Source organism: Coptis chinensis, chromosome 6 (assembly GCF_015680905.1).
Source record: "Coptis chinensis isolate HL-2020 chromosome 6, ASM1568090v1, whole genome shotgun sequence".
In the NCBI taxonomy this organism is placed as follows: Eukaryota; Viridiplantae; Streptophyta; class Magnoliopsida; order Ranunculales; family Ranunculaceae; genus Coptis; species Coptis chinensis.
Window position 1 is genome coordinate 23,446,731 of NC_141461.1, and position 24,512 is coordinate 23,471,242.

At 37.1% G+C, this 24,512-nt stretch overlaps 1 protein-coding gene and 1 pseudogene across 1 annotated transcript; one reads left to right on the forward strand and one right to left on the reverse strand.

The window, feature by feature from the left end:
* The first annotated feature begins 2,053 nt into the window (after positions 1-2,053).
* On the forward strand, positions 2,054-17,272 carry LOC147492186 (putative carboxylesterase 18; annotated as a pseudogene).
* A 2,358-nt stretch (positions 17,273-19,630) lies between these two features.
* Positions 19,631-20,419, reverse strand: RALFL34 (ralf-like 34). Its single transcript, XM_086568646.1, has one exon. The coding sequence runs from the start codon at positions 20,327-20,329 to the stop codon at positions 19,946-19,948; it is 384 nt and encodes a 127-aa protein (XP_086424772.1). The 5' UTR covers positions 20,330-20,419; the 3' UTR covers positions 19,631-19,945.
* Positions 20,420-24,512: the final 4,093 nt, after the last annotated feature.

Here is a 24,512-nt window from a genome sequence, read left to right on the forward strand (position 1 = left end):
TTTGCAAGCTAAATGGTGGAAGACCTTTAATTTGAGTTTTTTTCAAGAGTTTTTAACCACCGGTGCAACATGTGGTTGCAAAACAACCATTGGACATTGAAGCCACAAACAAAAATGGAGATCTAACAACAAACAACAACTATGCTAATGCAACAAGATTAAAGTATATGGGAGAAACATTTTTTTTTCCTTAATTTTTTTCTTTTCAATTTTGCTAATGGGGTAAGCTCAAATTCGATGCTCAATTTTGGGGGGGATTATACAAACTCCAAAGCCTATTTTGTAAGGGAAAATTTGTCAATATGCTAAATACCAATGTTTGCGTAACCAAAAATTGACGGAATGGGGGGCAAACTCTAATGATTTTCAAAATGTGGGGTTAAGTCAAAACGTTGCATACTTAGGGGGATTAAGTCAAAAAAATCCAAAACAAAAAATTGTGTTTGAAGATTTTGATTTCACATGATATTATGTTACCACAAGAGTTTTAATGGGCATTTTTTCCAAACATGCTGGAGTATTGTGGGAAATGACCTAGTCAAAGCAATCAATTACTTCTTTCGGAGAACTAGAGTCCCTTCAAGCTTCAATGCAAGTTTTCTAGTGCTTATACCTAAGGAGAGAAATGCTACTACTCTGGGGAGGTACAGGCCTATCTGGAGAGAAAGCTATTGGTGCTTGCTGCTCGACTAGCACCAATAGCTTCAAGAGTCATATCAAAGGAACAATATGGCTTTATAGCTAATAAAAACTCTCATAAAGCAATTGGTCTAGCATTTGAACTCATGAATGAGCTTAAAACTGAAAGGCAGGGGGGGTGGGGGTAGCCTTGCCCTTAAGCTTGATATTTCACAAGCTTTTGACACTCTAGACCGGTGCTTCCTTTGGAAGATTATGGAGCAATTTGGTTTTAACTCTACTTGGATCAAATGCATTCAAGGAGCCCTGACTAATAATTCTCTTTCTATTATGTTAAATGGTGGCCCTAGAGGTTTCTTTTATGCTGAGAGAGGGTTTAGACATGGGGATCCTCTCTCCCCCTTGCTCTTTGCTTTTGCTGAAGACTGCCTGAGTAGAAGCATAGAATGGATGGTCTCACATGGAAAAATAAGAAAGATGGTCATGCACTCAAAATACACTAGCCCTTCACACCTCATGTTTGCAGATGATATATTCATTTTTTGTAATGCTAACAAAAAATACATCAAGAATGTGGTGGAAGTTTTGGACAAATATCAAGCAACAGCTGGTCAATATGTAAACAAGGATAAATGCAAACTTTTCCTCAGCCCGATGATAAATGACAGAAGGAACTCTATTCAAAACTTACTGGGAATCAAAGTGGGCACTCTCCCTGAAAATTATTTAGGGGTGTCATTGGTCACAGGAAGAGTTACTAGAGCTACACTAGCACCACTGGTGGACAAGATCATAACGAAGGCTTTTGGCTAGGTAGGCAACCTTCTCTCATTTCAAGGACGAGTTCTTCTTGCACAACATGTTCTTAACAGTATGCCAATACATAACATGGCTGTTTATAAATGGCCAATGTCAATAAATAAAGGACTGTGGAAGAATCATAAGGAATTTTGTTTGGTTTGGAAACCCTTCAAGCAGAAAGATGATAACTTCTTCATAGGAAAATACTTGCAGACCAAAGGAGGAAGGGGGTATGGGCATCAGAAGAATCAAAGACATAAATCTCTCAATGTTGATGAAGATGGGCTGGGCTATGCTAAATAAAAAGGATGACTAGTCTACTTTTATGCAAGGAAAATACAAGAAAATATCAAGAGCATGGAATAAGAATAAACACTCAACCATTTGGAATGGTATAAGATCGGCACTAGAAGAAATGCAGCCACACACCATCTGGGTGATTAGTAATGGAAAGCAAATCAATGTTTGGAAGGACAACTGGCTTGGTAACAAATCAATTAAGGATATGTTACCCATTGATCATAGTTTCTGGGCAGGTTATAATGCCAAATTGAGTGACTGCATAGTCAACAATTAGTGGAACTTCGCCCCCTCTCTCAATGCTATTCTGACAATGCTAGGGGTTGATGTAGCCTTACTGCCGCAGCCAAATGAAGATATAGAAGATGAAATGCTCTGGGAACACAGCTCTAATGGAGGACTCACTGTCACATCAGCTCATGAAGCAATAAGAGCCAAGGGGAATAAACCTTTCTGGGCTAGTGTCCTTTGGAATGCAATACTACATCCCAGAACTGCTGCAATTGGATGGAAAATCTTCAGAGGAACCATGCACACTGATGATAAATTGCAGTCCATGAAATTTAAGCTGGCCTCAAGATGCATCACTTGTAAACAGCAGTGCGAGACCCAACAACACTTGTTATATGAATGTGAGTTTGCTAAGAAGTGTTGGAACTATGTCACTACTACTTTTCAGCTACACTAATCCCCAGCTACTCATCTTGAAGTCGTCGAAGCCTGCAAAAATCATAGCCCATTGGCAAAAGAGTTATGGGCAGCAGCTTCCATCTCTTGTATGGTTGCCATATGGAAAAATCGAAATAAGATGCTATATGATCAGAAACGAGCGAACTATGCTCTTGTTTGCAAGGGAATTAGAAGCTCACTCACATTTGCGCACAAAGGGTCTAAAAAGCACTCAAGTTAAACTGATCACCATATGTTTTAGCAACACAACTTGCAGCCCAAACTCATACACGCGCCTAAATCCCCATAATGATATTGGTTGCTGCCTCCGTCTGATGTTATAAAGGCAAACACGGATAGGTCTTCAAGAGGAAACCCAAAACTTGCTGGTTGGGGGGTAGTACTTAATTAGGGATCATAATGGACTTGTGTGTGGTGCTGGGATTGGTGGAATGGGCATTGAAACATGTTATGTAGTGGAATGCCAAGCCATTCTTGAAGGAGTGGAAAGAGCAATTCAAATGGGTTGGAAGAACATCTGGGTGGATTCTTACTCTCAAGCCGCAATTCATGAATTTCAATCAGGCAATGTTCATTGAAGGTTTAGAAGCCACTAGAACAAGCTGAAGAGTAAAGTCTCATGGCTGAACATCACCTCATCATGGAGAGAGGTAAACTTCTCCGCAGACACATGTGCTCAACAAGGTTGTGCACTAGCTTTAGGAACTAAACAATGGTGGAACAGTAGACCGGAAGTTCTGACAAGGCTTGAGGATCCTGCTGCCACATATTATAGATTTACTTCTTATTGAGCTCTTGGATTCACACTCCAATTAACTAGGCTTTATGTATCTTCTTTCTTCTTTTTTGTTTTTTTACTTCCATGTAATTTTCCCATTTCTAATTAAAATTGCCCTTTAGCAAAAAAAAATGTTACCACAGCCTATTGATCCGTTGATATAGAGTGGTTGGCTATTAACAAGTTGGTCATAGGATCAGGTCGTGGCCAAACAACCTAAAAAAAGAAACAATGACATTTAAGTTGGTGATGGGAAATATCTTGTTGCGTATTGGTAACCCATGTCAACAGAGGCTCGACTAACATGTTCTTCTTCTTCTTTTTCTTTTTTCGTTAAACCCTGACATGTACAATATAGAATTATAAACTAATCAATAAGTGAAAAAACTTTAAAGTATGATCCATTTTAATTTTGTTCAAACATAAAATAGATGTTCAAATCTTTTGTCATGAATAAGAAATCTATTAGCAACTCTTGCAGATTGAATCTAGTCCCAGTATCTGGGTAATGAAAGAATGTGTGGAAAATGTGGGGCTAGTCTTATTGAAAGAATAAAAAAGCCAGAGGAAACCAAGGCCAAATATTTGCGATGTCGAGCGATATATCGGACCCCCAAAACTTATATATATCAGATATGTCGATATATCGGTGGATATATATCCTTTTGTTGACCGGTCAAAATTTTGTTTTGTATGTCGATATATCGGAAATATCGTTGATATATTAATAAAAATCGGTCAAAATCAACAAAGTCAACAATCTATATCGGATATATTGTATATATCAGAAAATCTGATATATATCAGATACAAAATGTGTCAATATATCCATCCGATATATCGCAATATATCCATATCAGATACCTCAAAAATCGAGATATATCAGTGATATTTTAGAAATATCAGCAATATTTTGGTCCTTGGAGGAAATAACAAGCAAAATCATGAGGTTGGTTTCAAGTGAATCAACGTGATTTGGTATTTGCAGTAACGCTGATTGGTGGACTAGAGCAATCTTCTGCTCCTAAATGTGTCTACAGAAGATAAAGCCCATGTGTTTTCCTAGGTCTAATAAGTGGATCCAACATTCTTACACATAATTTACCATTGGGCTAGTCGTTAGAATACAAGTACGACATAAAGGGATGGTTATACAAACTCCACCTTAGAGTGACTCTAACGTTACTCTACTTTTAATAGTGGACTTATAAGATGAATTGAAAGCTAATTTTCTGTGGAGATATACATAATATGATGAAGAATGCCCCTACAAAAATTTCACTCAATTGAATATGTTTAACCTTGTCAAAAGTTATACCGAAATTAAACAAATATAGGTCGTTGGATAATTTCAAAACATTATAAACAATTTTTGATGAGGTTGTACATCTTTAAAGGAAATGATTTGTTGTAAGGATGATCTCTATTGTGTGGAGAACATCTCCACCAAAAATTAGCTTATAATTCATTGTATTTAGTGGTGGAGTTTTTTTGGAGTCACTTTAAGTGGAGTTCATATAAGGGATATTAAGGTCTGGGTCCTAATAATAGTTGGCTATTAGGGTTTGGTCCATGATAAGAGCCCAAAACTATAGTTTTAACCCCCTAACAATAATACTTTTAGACCAATTATGCGAGTAATAAATAAGAGTTAATGCTGATTACGTGCTTTTATGTATTCCAGGCATTGGAGTCGATTATGTGCATAAATGTGTCACTTTTGCGAGATAAAGGAGCAAGGTTTGGTTGCTAAGAAGTTATCTGATTAAAGGCCAAGATTCAAGGAGAAAAAGCCTTTTTAAATCCCGGTCAAAGCTGAAAAGTCAAAGTCAACGCAGGCAGAAACAACGCACAAAAGTCAGCAGAACTTCCGAAGGCCGTATCTTTGGACTCAGACCTCGGAATTGGGCCTACCTTATGTCAAAATGACCGGCTCAGAAAGAGCTTTCCAATGGTCTAAGACTTAACCCAATAAGAGGAGTAGAAGTGGACAAAAAGTCTGCAGAAGTCAAATCCAGCTAAAAAAGGCTCTTTAGACTGAAGGGATTGGGTTTTGGGCTCGATTTTCAGGCCCAAAACATGGCTCCTCAGCCCATGCACGAAAAAGTGGATCTTGTCTCCTCCATTTCAACACACAAGACTTAACCCTTAAGCATCTAGTTTTTTTAGGTAGCCATTAGCCAATAGTTTTAGATCTAGATTTTATTTCATTCAGTTAATTAGTTTTTACATTTCAATTAATTAGTTAGAACAAAGTAGATTATTATTTTTAGAATCAGTATTGTTATATATTCATTAGATCAATAAAAGTAGTTAGTTATTCATAATTTCAATTTTGGTTTATTAAATTACTTAGATCTAAATTCAGTTTAGTTGTTAATCATTTCTTAGTTGTTAAGTTAGATTTGAATTCTTGATTAGATCAATATAGTCAAGTTATAATCTTTATATCATGTCTTGCTTAAATTCATATAAAAATGATAGTTTTATGAATCAACGCTAAACCTCCATTAGAGGGGTTTGAGGAAGTCGTAATGAAAACTTGATTGAGTAGTGTAGAAATGGTTGTAAGATTCTATTCCACTCTAGAAGGTAGTTGATTCGCCATGAAAATGGGTTGAACTTCCTCACATGCTAGTTATTATTTGGTAGAGATTGTCATGAATGATTAGGGATTAGAACAACCAATTCTTATCGTAAGAACGTAAGAATTGGATTACAACAATCTATGCTAATTTATTAAGTTAGATTCAAGGTGGAATCAAATTCCCCTAATTCTTTATCTAGATTCAAACCTTAGTATTTCCGTAGTTGAACTATCGTAGTTAATATTTTAGTATTCGAATTGTCATCGTAGTATAATTTCCATCGTACTCTCATTGACTTTTGGTAGGACCGATAATCTTAATAAACGTTAATTCTAAATCACTAGGAGTGGAACGAATTCTCTACTCCAACTCTATTGCGATAGCATCGAGAGTAGAAAACTTTGATAACCTAGCACATAAATAGTTCTAGTTTTACTTGCATTGAGTTTAATCGCTTATTCGTAGGTAAAACTATCACTTTACAATTTATCAAATGGCGTCGCTGCCATCTTAATTCCCTTTAGAATTGTTTTCGTTAGCATTGGTAGTCTTCCCAAAGTCCCATTAAGCCCACCCACCCGTGTTTGATTCCTACCAAGGCAAAGTTCGAGCGCCCCCCGCGCTAAAGCACCTGGAACTTGAGTTTCACTTGAGCGCGCCCCACGCCCTACCAAGGCAAAGTTCGAGCCCCGCTGGCTAAAAGAGCACGAAACTTGAGTTTCACCTGAGCGCGACCCGCGCCCTCTTCTGGAAAAGCCCGATTTCCACAGGTTAGTTCAAACTTCCATTACTTCAAGTTTTTCAGTGTTTCTAACTTGTTACACACAATGAACTCGTGTAAACAAGACGCTATTCATAAGCGAAGCAAGGAGGCATTCAGGTACTTCTTTCTTCTGCTCCTCGCATCTCCTGTTAGAGGTTTATACTAGCATATCATGATTGTTTTGAGTGTTGTCGTATTTAGTTAAGATTGGTCTTAGCCTTGCATGAGATTAAGGTCAGGCAGAAGAAAAACGCCTAACGTAATAAACCAGCAACGTCAACAAACACGCCTTTCTAGTATACCACTCACTACACCTCTAGCTAATATACCACACACTCCACCTGAAATAATGGATGAAGAAAGAGAGTCTCATCTCTCTGACTTTTACAAAGCCTTGAACGATAGCCTAAAATCTTGCATCGTTCTATCAAACCCAGTGGGGGATTTTCGAATCCCCCCAAATATATTTAATTTGTTACCCGTTTTTCATGGGTTAGACCATGAAAAACCTTATCAGCACATGCGAAGGATTGACCAAGTCCTTACTACATTCCACCATCCTACGGTTGGTGCTGAACAAATTAAACTGAGGGTGTTTCCTTTCACCTTAGCCGATAAGGCGGCGTCTTGGTTAACTGCCCAAACGCCTAATTTTGTGGACTCATAGGCCAAACTTGTTCAACTATTTATAGAACATTTTTACCCACCACTGAAGACAGATGAAATGCTTTCCAAGATTCATTTCTTTCGACAGAATTCTCATGAATCATTTTCAGAGGCTTGGAATCGTTTCACCGATCTTCTTCTAGAGTGTCCGCACCATAACCTAGCGAAAGACACGTTAGTTCGTGCCTTTTTCAAAGGACTTTTACACCACCATAAAGAAGTCCTTGACATAATGAATGGGGGTAGTTTCCTCAGTAAAGGAGCCTCAGAGGCTTATAAATTTTTAGAAGATCAAACAAAGTGTAATAATAACTGGGGGGTAGTGATGATATCTCCCACTTCGCTAGTTCTTCTACAACAGTTAAGGCCGCCAGTATGTTTGAGATGAAACCCGATCCTAAGCTTAAAAATTTAATCGAATCTCTCACTAAAAAGGTATATGCTATTTCTGTTCAACAAAAGCATATCCCCGTCATGAATGTCAACTCCAATCCATGTAATTTATGTTTGAGTCCAGAGCATCCCGACTCCTATTGTCCTCTCGCCTATGAACAACAACAATCACAATAAGATAACATTTGTTCCATTAATAGCGAACCTAACGCACCTTGGCGACAAAACCCCAACTTCGGTTGGCGAAATAATCAACAACCTCCAAGGTTTAATAACCAAAATGTTAGGCCAACAAACAATTACAACCAAGCTCCACCGAGGCAAGGACAAGGACAAAGGAATTATAATAATTATAACAATAATAATTATAATGTTAATAGAGGTATCGTTCCAGTAAATAATAACTATCAAAATCCACCCATTAATAATTAACGTGACATAGTTCATATCACACAACTCGTAACAAACACTCCTCCACAACCGGATCATTTCGACGCCTTTATGCAAACTCAACAACAGATTTTACAATCCATCCAACTTTCCTTATAGCAATTAGCCTAAGAGAAAGTACAACCCAAAGGCGTGTTTCCAGGTCAAGCGATACCTAACCCTAAAACAACAAACACAGCCTTTGAAGTAAACGATAATACTAGTACAGAAAATGCAAACGTAGGTGAGCTAAATGCCATCACCACTCTCTGTTCTGGCAGAGTGGTTGATAACGCCGTAACTATGCCTATAGTTACCCCACTAGTAGTCCCTACACCGGATATTGAACTAGATACTAAAATAGAAACTGAAGATCCTACACCTGTAGAGGTACCAGTTAAACTACAACCTGAGAGACAGAAAGCCAAGGTTAAACATCATGCTGATCCATATGCTAACTATAGAGAGAAACCACCATTTCCTCAGAGATTAGCAATGTTAAACAAGGATACAAATTTTGATGAGATTAGGGAAGTTTTTAAAAATCTAACGATAAACTTACCTTTTCTTGAAGCAATTAAAAAGTTACCTTACCATGCTAAGTTTCTCAAAGACGCCTTTTTAACTGAACAGTTTCCAATTTTAACTGAACACAATGGAATCGTTAAGTACAAGGACCCTGGTCATCCTATTGTACAATGCACCTTAGGGGATACTCACACGACCACTGCTTTACTAGACCTGGGGGCGAGTGTTAACTTACTCCCTTATTATTTATATAAACAAATAGGTCTACAGGAGATGCAACCTACAAAAATGACGTTGCAATTAGCTGATATGTCTATCAATTATTCTAAGGGTGTAGTGGAAAACGTGCTTGTTAAAGTTCAGGATTTCTACTATCCTACTGATTTCGTTATCCTTAATACAGAAGTCGCCAACAACTCTATTCCAATCATTTTTGGGCATCCTTTCTTGGCTACTGGCAACGCGCTTATAAACTATCGTGATGGTTCGATGTCCTTGTCCTTTGGCCATCTTTCTGTTGAGGTCAATGTTTTTAAAACGATGAAACAGTTTCCTGATATGAATATCGATGGAGAAGTTTGCATGATAAAGAGCTTAGCTCAAGAGTATTTTAACAACACGTTTTCTAAGAATCAGATGCACTAATTCATTTCCTTCGGAAGTTCTAATTTCGACAAGGACTCCCTAGACGTAGATGAAATTGAGGAAGATTTCCTCCAACTCTTTTGCAACTCTTCTTTGACACCTCGCGAGCCCCCACTTATTAACATCCATTCATCCCTAAACGCCATGACAGAAGAAGAATTTTTCACCCTCTATCCCAGTGATTCTTCTAACCCACCTATTGAGGAATGTCTTGCATATTTAAAAGATTCTGATGATCTAGAACTGAGAGCATTAGGTGAGTGCCATTTACCTATCTCATATCATCCTGTTACTCATTCACCTTCCATCAATATTCCCCGCCCTCCACCTTTTCAAAAGAACCTTGAGTTTGCGCTTGACCCTCTTGCTTCTTCTGTGCTTAATGATTTTCTAAATTCTCCTAATACAGAAATAACTCCCAAGGGAAAAGCACTTGACACCTTTATTTTCAGAATTGAGACAGTTCCTACCTACACCATGAATGAGTTTTGTGCCAAACCAACAATCTCATTTCTTCCATTCCTTACTTCTAAAACTTATCCATACCCAACATATCTTCCACAAACATCAAGTTTCTCATGATCATTCACTTGGACACCCTCTCGTTCAAAGATGAAGAAGAAGGTGCATGCTCGGTTATGTTCTAGATCTATCAGACTTCGCTTTCATTTCACTAAGCTGCGTCGTAGAAAATCTTGGTGTTTGATTCTGTTTGGGGGTGCATTCCATATTATTTATTTATGGAAAGACCCACAACTCTTTTGGTTGTTGATATATGGAAAAATGCAGGGTATATATATATATATATATCCAGTTATTTGTTAAAGTCTCGAGTATCTGACTATAAACGGCTCATTTTGTTGTTGGTGTACTTCCTTTCACTTCTATATAGTGATAAGTGCACCATTCAGGTAATCGGGCCCTCCCTTTGAATTGGAGTGTGTGGCTGTAAGTACCGGATCCTAAGTCTACGTTTAATATAATTCATGTTTTCCACTCTTGCATGTTTTCTCAGTTTTTGAATCATGTTCCTTTATGGTGTGAATTATGTCTTTATCGCTTTTCATTTTTCTTATATTAAATTTTATTCATAAAAAGTAAAAAATATCAAAACCATAAAAATAGTAATCTAGGAAGTCTCGGGAATCTAACTTTAAAAGACCCACGTTTTAAAAAAAATCAAACTTCGTTGCCAAAAATTTGTTTGGGGGTGGCCTCGGGTGTTGGTTTTTCGTCCTTGATTGCTCGACTTTCCATTTTTGTTACTTAGGCCGTTTAATCGTATTTTGATTCGGGTTGACATTATCTATGAATTTAGATTTCATTCGTTCGCATAACTTACGTCACGCACGCACTTAGAGGCGTGGAAAGAGTGTCGCGCCCTTTCCGGTATTGATCACTAAGATCATGCTGTCTTTTAGAGCTAATACAAAATATGTTCGTATTATGCTAAAATTGCATTCAAATACAATTATTTATACGGAGTGTATCCAAAATACTTGGAAGTTGCCGGAGGATAGGGTGGTTGATTCGGATGATGAAATGGAGGATATGACATCTTTGGATGAAAATGCCATGGAGAGGTGTACTTCTGAGTTAGAACGCATGGCAGTGCTGCATACTAGCTTGCATTGCATTTATGGTATTGTGAAGATGTACAGGATAGGCAGATTATAATTCAAAATAAACAAAAGAACCTTCAGACGAGTTTTGAAATGCTCGACAAGGGTCAGGAGGATCTCTTGTGTAACATGGAGACTCTCGTTCAGCATCAGGATGCGCATTATACAGAGATGAAGGCAGAGATGGAAGCACAACGCCTATTCCGAGTAGTGACGCATGCCACCCCTGGAGGGTTCTATTTCAGATGAGTCTGAGAGGATTGAGCATCATCGCCGAAGGACGGATGGCTCGGGCCCATCGGGAACTCAGGCACAATCTTCATCTCATGCTCCATCTTCAACCAATAGTGCGTGGTTTAGGGAATTTATTGATTGATGTTGTTTTTATTGTTTTTATTAGTTCGGATGTTAATTTTGAATTCAGTAGCTAAATTTGAATTCGGTAGTTAATTTTAATTTGAATTTCGATTTTAATTTAATGTGGTTCTTTTCAAATTATGCGTTGATTTTTGTGTTAATCCCACCTTCCCGAATTGTTTGGGGGTGGTATTATTTCTTCTAGCATGATTTTTATATGATCCACAATTTTTAGAATTAGTTTTACGGTGATTGTTGGGAATGTTGCCGATATTGGTATGCCTATGATTAGATTTTGTGGTAGGATGAAATTTCAAAGCGTTAGGAAGTTACTATTCTAAAGTCAATCTTAAAGATATTAGGTTTGTTTTAGAATAATGAATATGGGTTGTTTCCGTTTTTGGTTTTGGAAATATTTTGTGTCTGGCAATTGCCTTAAAGCTTTTTGGCAACTTGCCGATTCATTTTGAAAACTCAAACCTATATAAACTTCCTTCATTCTACACACAAAACCCACATATATCACTTTCATCTCTCACCTTTCACTCCCAATTTTTCCTCTTTTCTTCTTCACTTCAGCACTTAAGCTGCACAGAGTGTGCCTGCTCCTCAGATGAGCGCCACCTGCGCTTGAGCCACCTGTAACTCGAAATTCACCTGAGCGCGACCTGCGCCCATCCCAGGCAAAAAGTGAGCGCGCCCTGCGCCTAAGTGCCTGGAACTCTAACATAGCCAAAGCGCACCCCGCGTCCAATTAAGGCATAGTTTGAGCGCCCCCTGCGCTCTGACATCCGTAGGCACAAAAAATTCCGATTTTTTGTGGGTTGTTCCAGGATCGTTTGCAACTGTTCTAGAGAGTAGTTTTGTGATGACATCTCCTACAGTCATACTGGAGCAGTCTTTCGAAGACTTGTTGGGAAGCGAGACTTATGGAGATTGGTTCCACGACAGGATCTTGCAGTTAGGATGGCGGCATCTACTGGTAAGTGATGACAACTCGTATTCACCTCAGCTTACTGCATTTTTCTACAATAATATTACTTTCTATTGTAACCAAGACGGAGAACAAAAATTTTCCCTTGCAATTAATGACACGACAATGGAATTCAGTAAGTCTTTGGTAGCATTAGTTTCGGGATTGACCGATAATACATACCTCTATGACTATACATATTTCTATGAGTATTACGAGGGAGGGGTGTTTCGTGTAATGGACCAAGGGCGATATAACATAGCCCTTGGTAGCCTGTCCCTGAATGTAAGCACCACCATGTTATTCATCCTGATAAATATTTTAGGGGAGTGGCAGTTTAATTCTGCAAATAGTACCGCTAGTGACGTTTTCCTTGCTTTAGCTGAGGGACGTCGCCGATATGACATTCCCCGAGTATTAGTGGCTAGTCTTAGGAGAGCCCAAAGCATGAGACATAAGTATCTTATTATGCCTATTTTGGTTGGCCGCATCATGCGCGGTTGTTTACCTGAATTCTGTACCCAGTTAACGAATTGGAAAAGGGTTGAAGTCATGAGACCTACCAATTGGGTGGTTCATTCATTTCGAGTTATGACTTGGTCGGGATGGCAGGTGCAACCACATTTGGTTGCTCCTTACACCCCATCAGATCTAGCAACACTCGACAGGTTAGCACGAGTTGATGACACACGGCGGCGGGCTTGGGAAATCATCATGGCGTGGCAGGACGTGAAAGAACCTAATCTCTTTGAAGAGGAAGATCAGGAGGATGACGATTAAACGGGAGATAAGGTAAATTTTTAGTTTCAGTTAGTGTCTGCTTATGTCCCAAGCAATTTGATTCTTGTTAACCCCATAACGGGTGGAACTCATATAGAGTTGCGTCTATTTTTCTTTTTCTATATTAGTATGTTTTAACCTTGTTTTGCAGATGTTTCAGAATTTCACGAGTTTCCATGGTATCTTTTCTACCCTTTTTATTTTAATACTTTGAGGACAAAGCATGCTTCTTGTTTAGGGGTGGCATAGAAACACGAGTAATTAAGGCATCTATTAGAATATAGATATGTACAATATGCACTTGTTTTCTAGTAAAAATTTCAAAATTCAAAAATAAATAAAAAGTTATGCTATTCACTTAGGAATATTGGTATTGTTTTCTTTCTCTATGCTCTTAATAATCTAGAAGTCTCACGTTAGCTTTTGCATTAGAATAGTTTTTAGAAACTTAGGTTAATATGTAGGTAATAATCTTTGCATCTATCTATAAATATATTACATGGGTATCTATGATTGTTTGGCAGTAAGTTTCTGAAATCTAGGCTAGAGTACTTATTCTACAAATCCCGTGAGAATATAGCCTAAAGCCTTATATGAGTGAAACATTTGAGAAATGACATAAGGGAGAAGTAAAATCCGGATAGAGAAATCACACGTCCACTTGCTTGATCACTATATCATATCCTAAGCGAGAATTTAGGCCCTCTTTGGATCGATATAGCCAGAAATTCAAACCTATGAATTATTTTCCACTAGTCGCCCCTCTGAGCCTTTCTTTAGCCTTTCATAAACCGCAAATCCTTTACCCTGTTACAAAAACAAAACAAAATAAAAAATCAGCCTACCCATTATAGAATGAGTCTGAGAATAGGATGAGTGAAGAAAAGAGAAAGGAAAAACCTGTGTAAACAAAAATTAGTTAGTTGCTTCAGAAAAGAAAAAGAAAAGAAGTTTCCATCCAAAGAAAATAAAATAAAAATAAAAATAAAAACAAAATAAAAACTCCAAAAATAGAATAGAAGGAGTCAAAAAGCCAAAATAAAAAAAACTAAGGATGGAAACAAAGTGTAGAAGCAAAAGTGAAGAACAAGGTTTTCTCTAGTTACATAATATGAAAACTCTATTATCTCAGACTTGTCCTTTTTGAATATCTATTTCCTTCCTTCTTAAACTATCTTCTAATCCCCGCAACACCTAATAAAGACCTCTAGCTCAATTAGGAATAGATTAGTGTGATAGTGAGTGGCAGATGTGTTTGATAGAACCCGGTTTCCATGTGTGTCATTAAGATTGTAAGGTAGCAAAACTTGAGTGGAAAAATCAGAGTGGTTTTTGTCTTGACATTTATGAGAGGACCTACTTAAGGACGTTATTCCGAGTTTTCATAAACGGACCTGCCAGTGCATTTCATAGTATTACTCATTGTATATATGTTTATTCGTAAATGATTGATTATTATGCATATATTAGCTTAGGTTTCGACTTGATTATTCTGTATTCATTGCTAAGTGAGATGTATAGATAGTTGAAGCATAAATAAGAAAACAATAGTTTTATTTCTTAGTCATTGTAGTATAGATGGAGTTTGTGAGTACCTTCACTGGAAAACTCTCACGAGGATATAACTTGTCCACTAGGGAACTCCTAGTGGTTTAAGGCCTTGTTGCATATGGTCAATGCAATCACACTCGACGAAACGAGATTAGTTAGAACTCCATTTTTGGTCACTTATGCTAATTTCTCATATTTGCTTGAGGACAAGCAAAATGTTGTTTGGGGGTGGTTTGATAAGAACCCAAAACTGTAGTTTTAACCCCCTAACAATAAGAGTTAATGCTGATTATGTGTTTTTATGTATTTCAGGCATTGGAGTCGATTATGTGAAGAAATGTGTCACTTTTGCGAGATAAAGGAGCAAGAGTTAGTTGCTAAGAAGTTCTATGATTAAAGGCCAAGATTCAAGGAGAAAAAAGCCTTTTTAAAGCCAGGTCAAAGCTGAAAAGTTAAAGTCAATGCGGGCAGAAACAGCGCACAAAAGTCAGCAGAACTTCCGAAGGCCGTATCTTTGGACTCAGACCTCGGAATTGGGCCTACCTTATGTCAAAATGACCGGCTTGGAAATAGCTTTCCAATGGTCCAAGACTTTACCTAATAAGAGGAGTAAAAGTGGACGAAAAATCTGCTGAAGTCAAATCCAGCTAAAAAATGCTCTATGGACTGAAGGGATTGGGTTTTGGGCTCGATTTTCCGGCCCAAAACATGGCTCCTCAGCCCATGCATGAAAAAGTGAATCTTGTCTCCTCCATTTCAACACACAAGACTTAACCCTTAAGCATCTAGTTTTTTAGGTAGCCATTAGCCAATAGTTTTAGATCTAGATTTTATTTCATTTAGTTAATTAGTTTTTACATTTCAATTAATTAGTTAGAACAAAGTAGATTATTATTTTTAGAATCAGTATTGTTATTTATTCATTAGATCAATAAAAGTAGTTAGTTATTCATAATTTCAATTTTGGTTTATTTAATTACTTAGATCTAAATTCAGTTTAGTTGTTAATCATTTCTTAGTTGTTAAGTTAGATTTAAATTCTTGATTAGATCAATATAGTCAAGTTATAATCTTTATATCATGTCTTGCTTAAATTCATATAGAAATGATAGTTTTATTAATCAAGGCTAAACCTCCATTAAAGGGGTTTGAGGAAGCCTTGATGAAAACTTGATTGAGTAGTGTAGAAATAGTTGTAAGATTCTATTCCACTCTAGAAGGTAGTTGATTCTCCATGAGAATGGGTTGAACTTCCTCACATGCTAGTTATTATTTGGTAGAGATTGCCATGGATGATTAAGGATTAGAATGACCAATTCTTATCCTAAGAACGTAAGAATTGGATTACAACAATCTATGCTAGTTTATTAAGGTGGAATCAAATTCCCCTAATTCTTTATCTAGATTCAAACCTTAGTATTTCCATAGTTTGAACTATCGTAGTTAATATTTTAGTATTCGAATTGTCATCGTAGTATAATTTCCATCGTACTCTCATTGACTTTTGGTAGGACCGATAATCTTAGTAAACGCTAATTCTAAAGAACTAGGAGTGGAACGAATTCTCTACTCCAACTCTATTGCGATAGCATCAAGAGTAGAAAATTTTGATAACCTAGCCCGTAAATAGTTGTAGTTTTACTTGTGTTGAGTTTAATCACTTATTCATAGGTAAAACTATCATTTTACATTTATCAGTCCAGAAAAGCTTGAATATTAGGGTTTAGTCCTAGTTCTGGTTGTTGACTGTTAGTCAACTGAGTTGACCGTGGTCAATCTGGTTGTATTTTTGAAATGGCAATAATACCCCTCGAGTGCAACATCACATGAATATATAAGTTAGACTTTGATACAAGAAATAAGGTCATCTTCTAGGACTTGGTCCTTACTGTTATTTGACAAATTAGAGTTTAGTCCTACTTGTCAACCATTAGAATTTCCTTCTTCACAAAACCCAAAAAAGAAAACAAGTTGGTCTTTATTTAGAAAGAGATGACTAAGAAGTTGAATTCCACATCCGTTGTTCTACCATGGAAGATAAAGATTGGACTAGCTCTCCTTAGTAGCGTTACCGACTTCTCATGTCGCTTTGATAATACCATTAACCGTCGTCTCCTCGGATTCTTCGATACCACAGCCAAAGTTTCTACTCAAATAATTAAGTAACGACATTAAGGTCTCTGATATAAAGGTAGATCCAGATCAAAACTTGTGGTTTCATCTCTTTGTCCCTACTGAAGTTCCCACTGACACAAAGCTTCCAGTGGTTTTCTTCTTTCATGGTTGTGGCTTTTCTTTCCTATCTCCTGATTCAAAGGCTTACAACGCTGTCAGTTGTCGGTTTGCTAGGAAAACTCCTGCAATTTTTGTCTCTATGAACTACCATCTCACGGCTTAATATTGATTTCCAGCTACATATGATGACGGCTTTGATACACTCAAGTTTATGGATCAGAAATTTTTTGAAGGTTTCCCAGAAAATGTTGATTTATCAAGGTGTTTCTTAGCTGGAGACAATGTTGGTGGGAACTTGGCGCATTTTGTCACACGCAGGTTTGCATAAGCTAGAGTAGGTGAGTTTAATGAGCTCAAAGTAATCGGATTGATAGCGATTCAACCCTTCTTTGGTGGAGAAGAGAGAAGTGAGTCAAAGATTCAACTCAAAGGAGCCCTCCATTAGTTTCTGTTGAAATAGAAGATTGGCATTGGAAGGTGTTTCTTCTTGAATGAGCGAATCAGGATCACGAAGCAGTTATAAGGAAATTCTAATGGTTGACAAGTAGGACTAAACTCTAATTTGTCAAGTAACAGTATGGACCAAGTCCTAGAAGATGACCTTATTTCTTGTATCAAAGTCTAACTTATATATTCACGTGATGTTGCACACGAAGGGTATTATGGTCATTTCAAAAATACAAGCAGATTGACCACGGTCAACTCAGTTGACTAACATTCAACAACTAGAACTAAGACTAAACCCTAATTTTCAAGCTTTTCTAGACCAAACCCTAATAAACTAACTATTATTAGGACCAAGACCTAAAAAACCCTTCATGTAACCATCCCCCTTAAACGGTTAAACGCCCGAATAAGTGATCACTCTTAGGTGCTAAGAAGTAACCATCGGACTAGTTGTAGAAGGTTAATTAGTCTAGACTCCAGAGTATGAAGTTGGTTTCCATTAAAGTATACAGCCATACAATAGAACAATTCTCAGCATCATAAAGACTTTTATTGAGTGGTGAACAACAACAAAGCTAGAAGTGGAAGGGAATAGGTCCTAAAAAATACCTTGTAAAAGGTCCATTGATTATGCTTTTTTTTTTTTCTAATATGCCTGCTCTTTTAACCATAGGCCAGGTCGAACGGCCATGGCTCTCTCAAACAAATTCAACATCTCTAATTCAGGTCACCAATGCTGATGATTTTCATCAGGTCCTGTATTGGGCACTCATGAAATTGTATTGGGCAGCTTCCGACCCAAGCCCAACAACTAAGTCCAATAGAAATAGCCCAATACAACCCCACACACACCTCAACGCATACCGAAAGTTTTGTTTTGTAACCGCTTGTACTGGTATCATCTCTCTCGCGAGTTCGAGTTTCACATCCAAGAAATTTGAGTTTGCATCCAAAGAAATTTCGAGCTTGGTTGCCCAATCTAACCACTTTAATACAAAATTTGAGTTTGAGTTTGGATGGAAGATTGGGTTGATTAAACTTGATGATTTCAAACTCAATACAAAGTGTTTTTTAGGATGACTTCAACCCAAATATTACAAACATGATGACTTCATATCAAACTCAATACAAACTTGATGAGTTCGAGTTTGGGTGGAAAATTGGGTTGATTAAACTTGATGACTTTAAACTTTATGTTTTTTTTGAGTTTGGGATGAAGATTGGGTTGATTAAACTTGAGTTCGAGTTTGCTCAAGCTTGATGAAGTCATTTTCGAGTTTGTGTTCGAGTTTGGGTTGATTAAGTGAAAGTTGATTTTTAAAATGAACTCGTGACAAACAAATCGAATTTCTTAAGTCCAAACGACCCAGCCATGTCGCCCAAGAGAGTCCTTAAACAACCCCGCCATATCGTCTAGCTAAAAACCCAAGAGTTTTGTCTCAAACGACATGGCAAGACTGTTTCAGTGTACACTGAAACGACATGTTGAGACCATTTCAATGTACACTCAAACGATATGGCAAAACCGTTTGAGTGTATACTTAAACGACATGACGAGACCGTTTGAGTGTATATTCAAATGACCCGAAGGTTTCGTTATGGCAAGACCAGTTGAATTGGTTGTTGGACCTGAGCTTTAATGGCAAACTTGTAATATGGAAAACTTGTAATATATATTTTTTTTGGGGGGGTTGCCCAACCTAATTTGATGAGTGCCCAATTAAATCACATTTTCAACACTTGTGGGGGTGTCACTTTTACCCATTTCATAAGCCTATATAGAAGGCCCAAAAGGCCAAAACCTTTCCGATAGGATTAAGGCAAGTCTGTTGAGTTTTCGGCCTAAGAACACGAAAGTCTACAGGCCCAATGGTAGCTAGGGCCCAGGTCATCTTGATTATTGAAATCGGAGGTCTTTAAAAGTTGAAACAGTAGAGCGTGACCAAACAGTCGTTGATGGCATTAATTGATCATCATTCAAAGCAACAAGGACCACAAAAAACCTACTCTCCTCTTCCAGTTTGACCACTTGATGTCTTGATTGTAGATCAGATCATTAGAGTACGAGACAAACACAGTTGGTTGACTAGGTTCGTACCCTACATACATGCCAACAATTTTTTTTTTTCGATAATGCATACATGCCAACAAAACTACAACCCTTAGATATCCCTATGAGCTGCGTTCATCATTCCTCATTCATCTTTATAATCTCCTTTGCCTCTCGCCGAGTCCCAGGGAAATTCGGTTAAGCCCATTTTAATGAATCATTATCTAATTTATGCAATTTATCTAAGGCACTCTTTATCAAATTGCCCACCTTGTGTTTCTGTTTAAATCTGAAATTGCACATATCCTTGCACAAGCTGTTCAAACTTATTTTCCACAATTTGCAAGTAATAACTAATAAGAGCTCTAAAGTGGTATATAAACTCTGCGTCTATAGATGCACCAACAATTTAAACAGATAGATTGAACAAATGAATATACATTGAGAAACGAAATGAAGCTCACACTATGACCGCCACATTGGCCCAACTACATTTTCTAATACAACTTATAAAGATCACAAAACTCCATCATTAGATCTCTCTAGTTGGATCTCCAAAGTTTCAAACTAGCCTCCCTACATTAACCAATATTACAAACACCACCATCAATACAATGAAATTATTCAATAACATTAAAAAGAACACAAACCCAGTGCAAAATAGACCATAAGAACATAGCCCAACCGTAGAAACATCATAAGAACAACATCTATCTTCTGCAACGAGTGATTTGTGAACACCCTCTATTATAAGGATTAACCGGGCCTCTATTTTTGTAACAATTGTGGACATAGTATGATCTACCTGAACGAGGTGGACATGGGATTCTATTAGCTGAAAGTGCACCATAAGATATATAATAATGAACCCTTCTCCAAAAAAGTGATCTTCTACCTATACCACCCTCTTCATCATCCTCATTTCCTTCGCCAAATTCATCATATGAAGTCATAGTTGTTGGCCATTCAAGTGCAGCTTCACTCATGAGAAGTAAGCTTGTTTGGTCTACTTGTGCATGAACATTTGTAGAGGAAGTAATGTAGATGACTAAGAAAGAAAGGAGTAGAAGCTTTGGTAGTGTTGTGAAAGCCATGGAAATGTTTGTGTTTGTGAGAGAGAGTCGTGTGCGTGGGTTTTGGGGAGAGAGTAAAGAGTGTAAAGTAATGAATGGTGGTACAAAGAGACGCAGAGGAGACAGAGAGAGTCACATGCACATGGACTGATGCATTTGTTAGTTGGAATCCAGCTGTGTACTCAAAACACCAGTACACCGCCCGACTTTTAATTGACACGGTTTACGGTAACACGCGCCGTTCCATTACTTCATTATATATCTCCTCCAATTACATTGGCTGTTCAAAAAAGTTAAGACTATTTGATTCTCCCATTCGCGAAATATATCTAAGTCAATGTATTGAGGCGAGGCTGTCAACGGGCCGGACCTGAATAGGACACACCTAGTTCTAGGCCCGGCCCAAATTATATTTGATATTTTGAATCCAAACCCGGCCTAAGTTTTATTGGGCAAGTTCGGATTCGAACCAGGCCTAGAACCGTTAGCAATACATGAAACTGTTATTTTTGTCTAAAACTTAATCAAATTTGTAAGTGGCAAGAATTGAACCCACTATGGTAAGCACAATATTAACTAATATGGCTTCCAATTTTCTATGTCAACTTTCAGTAAATATAATAGATATATTAATAATATTAAATTTAAAACACATAAACTATTATAAATTTCAGGCCGGGCCATTATCGGATCGGACATAGGTATATCTAGACCTGGCCCAATAATCTTATCGAACTAAATTTAAAGTCTAAGTCCTTATCTTATCAGTTCGGATTCAATCGGGCTTCGGGCTTGTCCCGGCCCATTGACTGTCCTAATTGAGGCGCACCTAAGAGCATCTCTAGGTAGTATCACCTCCTAAATTTTTTAAATTTGCTTTTAAAATTCGAAATTTCGTGGAAATCTAACTCTAGGTAGAAGTAAATTTGGTCGCATTACCTGTCTAGTCACATCTTTGTTCGTAAATTTGGGATTTTGGATGCAGATGTGGAGCGACAGTGGTAATATCGCGCGTCATTGCAAATGTTGCTCCAACTTTTTGTTTTTACTTTGACCAGCACACCGCGCCAGTGGTACTGTCGTGCATCATTGCTAATGTCGCACGAGTTTTTTTTTTTTACTTTTTTAATTTGGTGCGACAGTGGGAATGTCGCGTGAGTTTTTTTTTCAACTTGGGGGCGACAGTAGGAATGTCGCGCAAGGTAGCCCTATTCCAAACTTGCGAATGATATTTGCGACCACTTAGAGTTGGTCAAAATTTGCGTCTAATTTCTCCAAATTTCGCCTTCAAATTTGAAAGAAATACTACCACCACCTAGAGATGCTCTAAAGCGGCAACACCATCTTTGTGCCTTAAGCGCGAGGCGTGGCGTGCGACTTATTAAAATGAGGCGCACAATAATAATAATAATAATAATAATAATAATAATAATAATAATAATAACAAAAAAATATAAATATTAAATATGACATGAATTATCACTGATTTGTTTAGCCAAACATTAAAATTAATTCTATGTTGATTATAAACATTAACAAAATAAAACTTGTATTTCTCAATACAATCTAGTTCAATTTCAATAAACTAAAAGAGTGAACCAATCGAATTAAGCCAAATGAGTTCTTCATGAAATAGAATATATGGTTCAAATTTTGGAATTCCGTAAAACTTTATTTAATCCATCTTTGTGTCTTCTCTCAAATCTCAATCCATACAACCTAGCAAAAACTAGTCAAAATTAAAGTTTAGAGTGTACTCTAAGACGAAACTTATCAAATTTGTACAATTTCTTGTACTATACAACCATTGGATCGAGTGTAAATGTGTCGCATATAATACTAATCTTCTGAATTTCAAAGAGCACTTAATCGATGCTCTCCATGCATTCTGGTTCTGTTGAGACATTTTTTTCATTGTTTTTTCCAATTGTGATAATCAGTTTTAGGTGAGCTTTGTAAATGTACTCGTATATTGTTAAGACTGTTTGATGACCTGAAATGTCGAGGGTGCCTAAATAAGAAATTAAATTTCTACCCCTTTTAATATTCCTTTGGGCAGTGGATGTGCCTTCAACACTTCACTCTTTAATTGTGAGTAGATTCATGCAAAAATCAAGTGAATAAAAAATTCACAAGATCAGTACAAAGAACCTGAGATGGATGAGTCTTTTCATATATAATTTTTGTCTATACCTTATTGTCAAAATAACAACTACGTAATCAGATACATCTAAAAAAATTAATATAAAAAAACAAATATATTTATTATGTTTGAGAATTACATGTTGCTTCTTCATTGATACATAAACATACATACATATTATCAACCACTTCGAAAAATATAAAATGGTTGTACACTTCACTGAATCCAGTTTGGGGTACCCGTGCTTTTCACCCTTCCGATACTTGAACAAAGTCTTTTATGCATTCAACATTGTGTACCTTACTGCTCGTGCCTTCAACACTCCCATCCAAACTCTTTTATAAGGTACATAATGGGAGATGATGTGGAAGATCCTAATTAATGAGCTCGAGACTGTAGGGAACATCGTGGATTTTTACTAAAAAATACCAAAATATCAAGGTAAAATAAAACAAAACTAATAAATATGATGAATCTGAGTTTGGTAAAAGAAAATGATAGGGTACATAATAGAAAGAAAAAGGAAACACATGACAATAGGTTTTAGCTGCAATATGATGTCGTGTGACTAACACATTTTAATTATGTTATAGAATTGTTATTGGTAAGTATCAAGAGTATTCTGATTGGTAATTAGAGGCATATGCACTTGATATACGTACTTGAAGCCTTCTAAAATTGCAATTGTGCAAGCCCCTCAAAGGATGCAAGCAAAGCTCAAGCCATATATTGCTCGGGGTACAACACATAACAGTTTTGTTGTTTCACTCAACCGTTCAAATATAATAGCAGAAATAGCATTTAGACACCTAAGGTGATGACCAAACATGATGGGTGTATATGAGATGTTTAGACATGTGGAATTGTTGAAATTATCAGATGGATATCAATGGTTAGGATTGAATCTTAAAAATTGAAGTTCAACATTTGGAAGCTTGCAAATTTCGACAAAATTTCGAAGAAAAAAAATGTACGTTAAAAATATGGGGTTTTTACAAATTTGAAATAGGGGTAAAATTGTCAATATACAAAATACCAACGTCTGTTACACAGAAAATTGACGAAGTGAGGGCAATCAGTAATGATTTCCAAAATGGGGGGTTATCTTAAGGAGTACAAACTTTGGGGGGGTAAGTCAAAAAAGCCCATGCTTATTATTTGACTAGCATCATGCACGTGCTACGCACTTCTAAACAAAAGGGATCCATGTGAAATCACGAAGTTATAATTGACAAGTAACATATGCAACAGGAACAGGAACTGTCTAAAAAAACAACAACAATAATCGAACGCTGAGCTGCCCAGTTCCTGCACAATTCAGTTAGTACTTGTAACTAACACTTATTTTTTCTATCATTCGGGTTCTGAAAAAAAAAATCAGTACATACATGGAAGGACAACATGAAAACAACTATTTCTCCAAACATAGAGCTGCTCAAAAATTTTATTCCACAATAGCCACCAGATAGGTATATCCCTTGTGCAAGGCTCAAGCAGCAACATCTAATAATTCTCTGTTTGTTTGCTCCTTGGTCCTCCTCTCAAGCTCAGGTCTAAAATGTCTAATAAGACACTACATCAGCCAAGCTACAACATCGCCTAATTCACAGATGGTGTGCCCCTCAATTTGCTTAGTAACTTCTTGAAACATGTTAATCTCCTCCAGTTTTGCATTCTCAATCTTCAATTTTTCAATGATTATCCATGGCCATCTTGTTCCCTATTTTCTTCGCAAGGTGTGCACTGCCTACAGCTCAAAACACGAAGAAAGACGGGTTAATTTCAACAATCAGCACCAATTTTCATGTATCGGAGGTTTGAGTGATTACTGATTATTGATTAAATGGTTAGACTTCAAACCAACAAAAATAATCTCTAAACCTGCAAATGCACAAAGTGCAAGCTCATGATTTATTGCTTACAATATATTGAATATATCTTATATTATGTCAGCATAAGTATTTTTCCCATTATTGTTTCCAGGTAATATGTACATAAGATACAAAGGCAAGCAAGATGATAGAGCTAGTGTAGCAAGAGTTCAAAAATTCATAGTACAGA

What these genes read in the sequence shown, in the direction of transcription:
- RALFL34 (XM_086568646.1), bottom strand. Translation starts at nt 20,329, where the DNA reads ATGGCTTTCACAACACTACCAAAGCTTCTACTCCTTTCTTTCTTAGTC.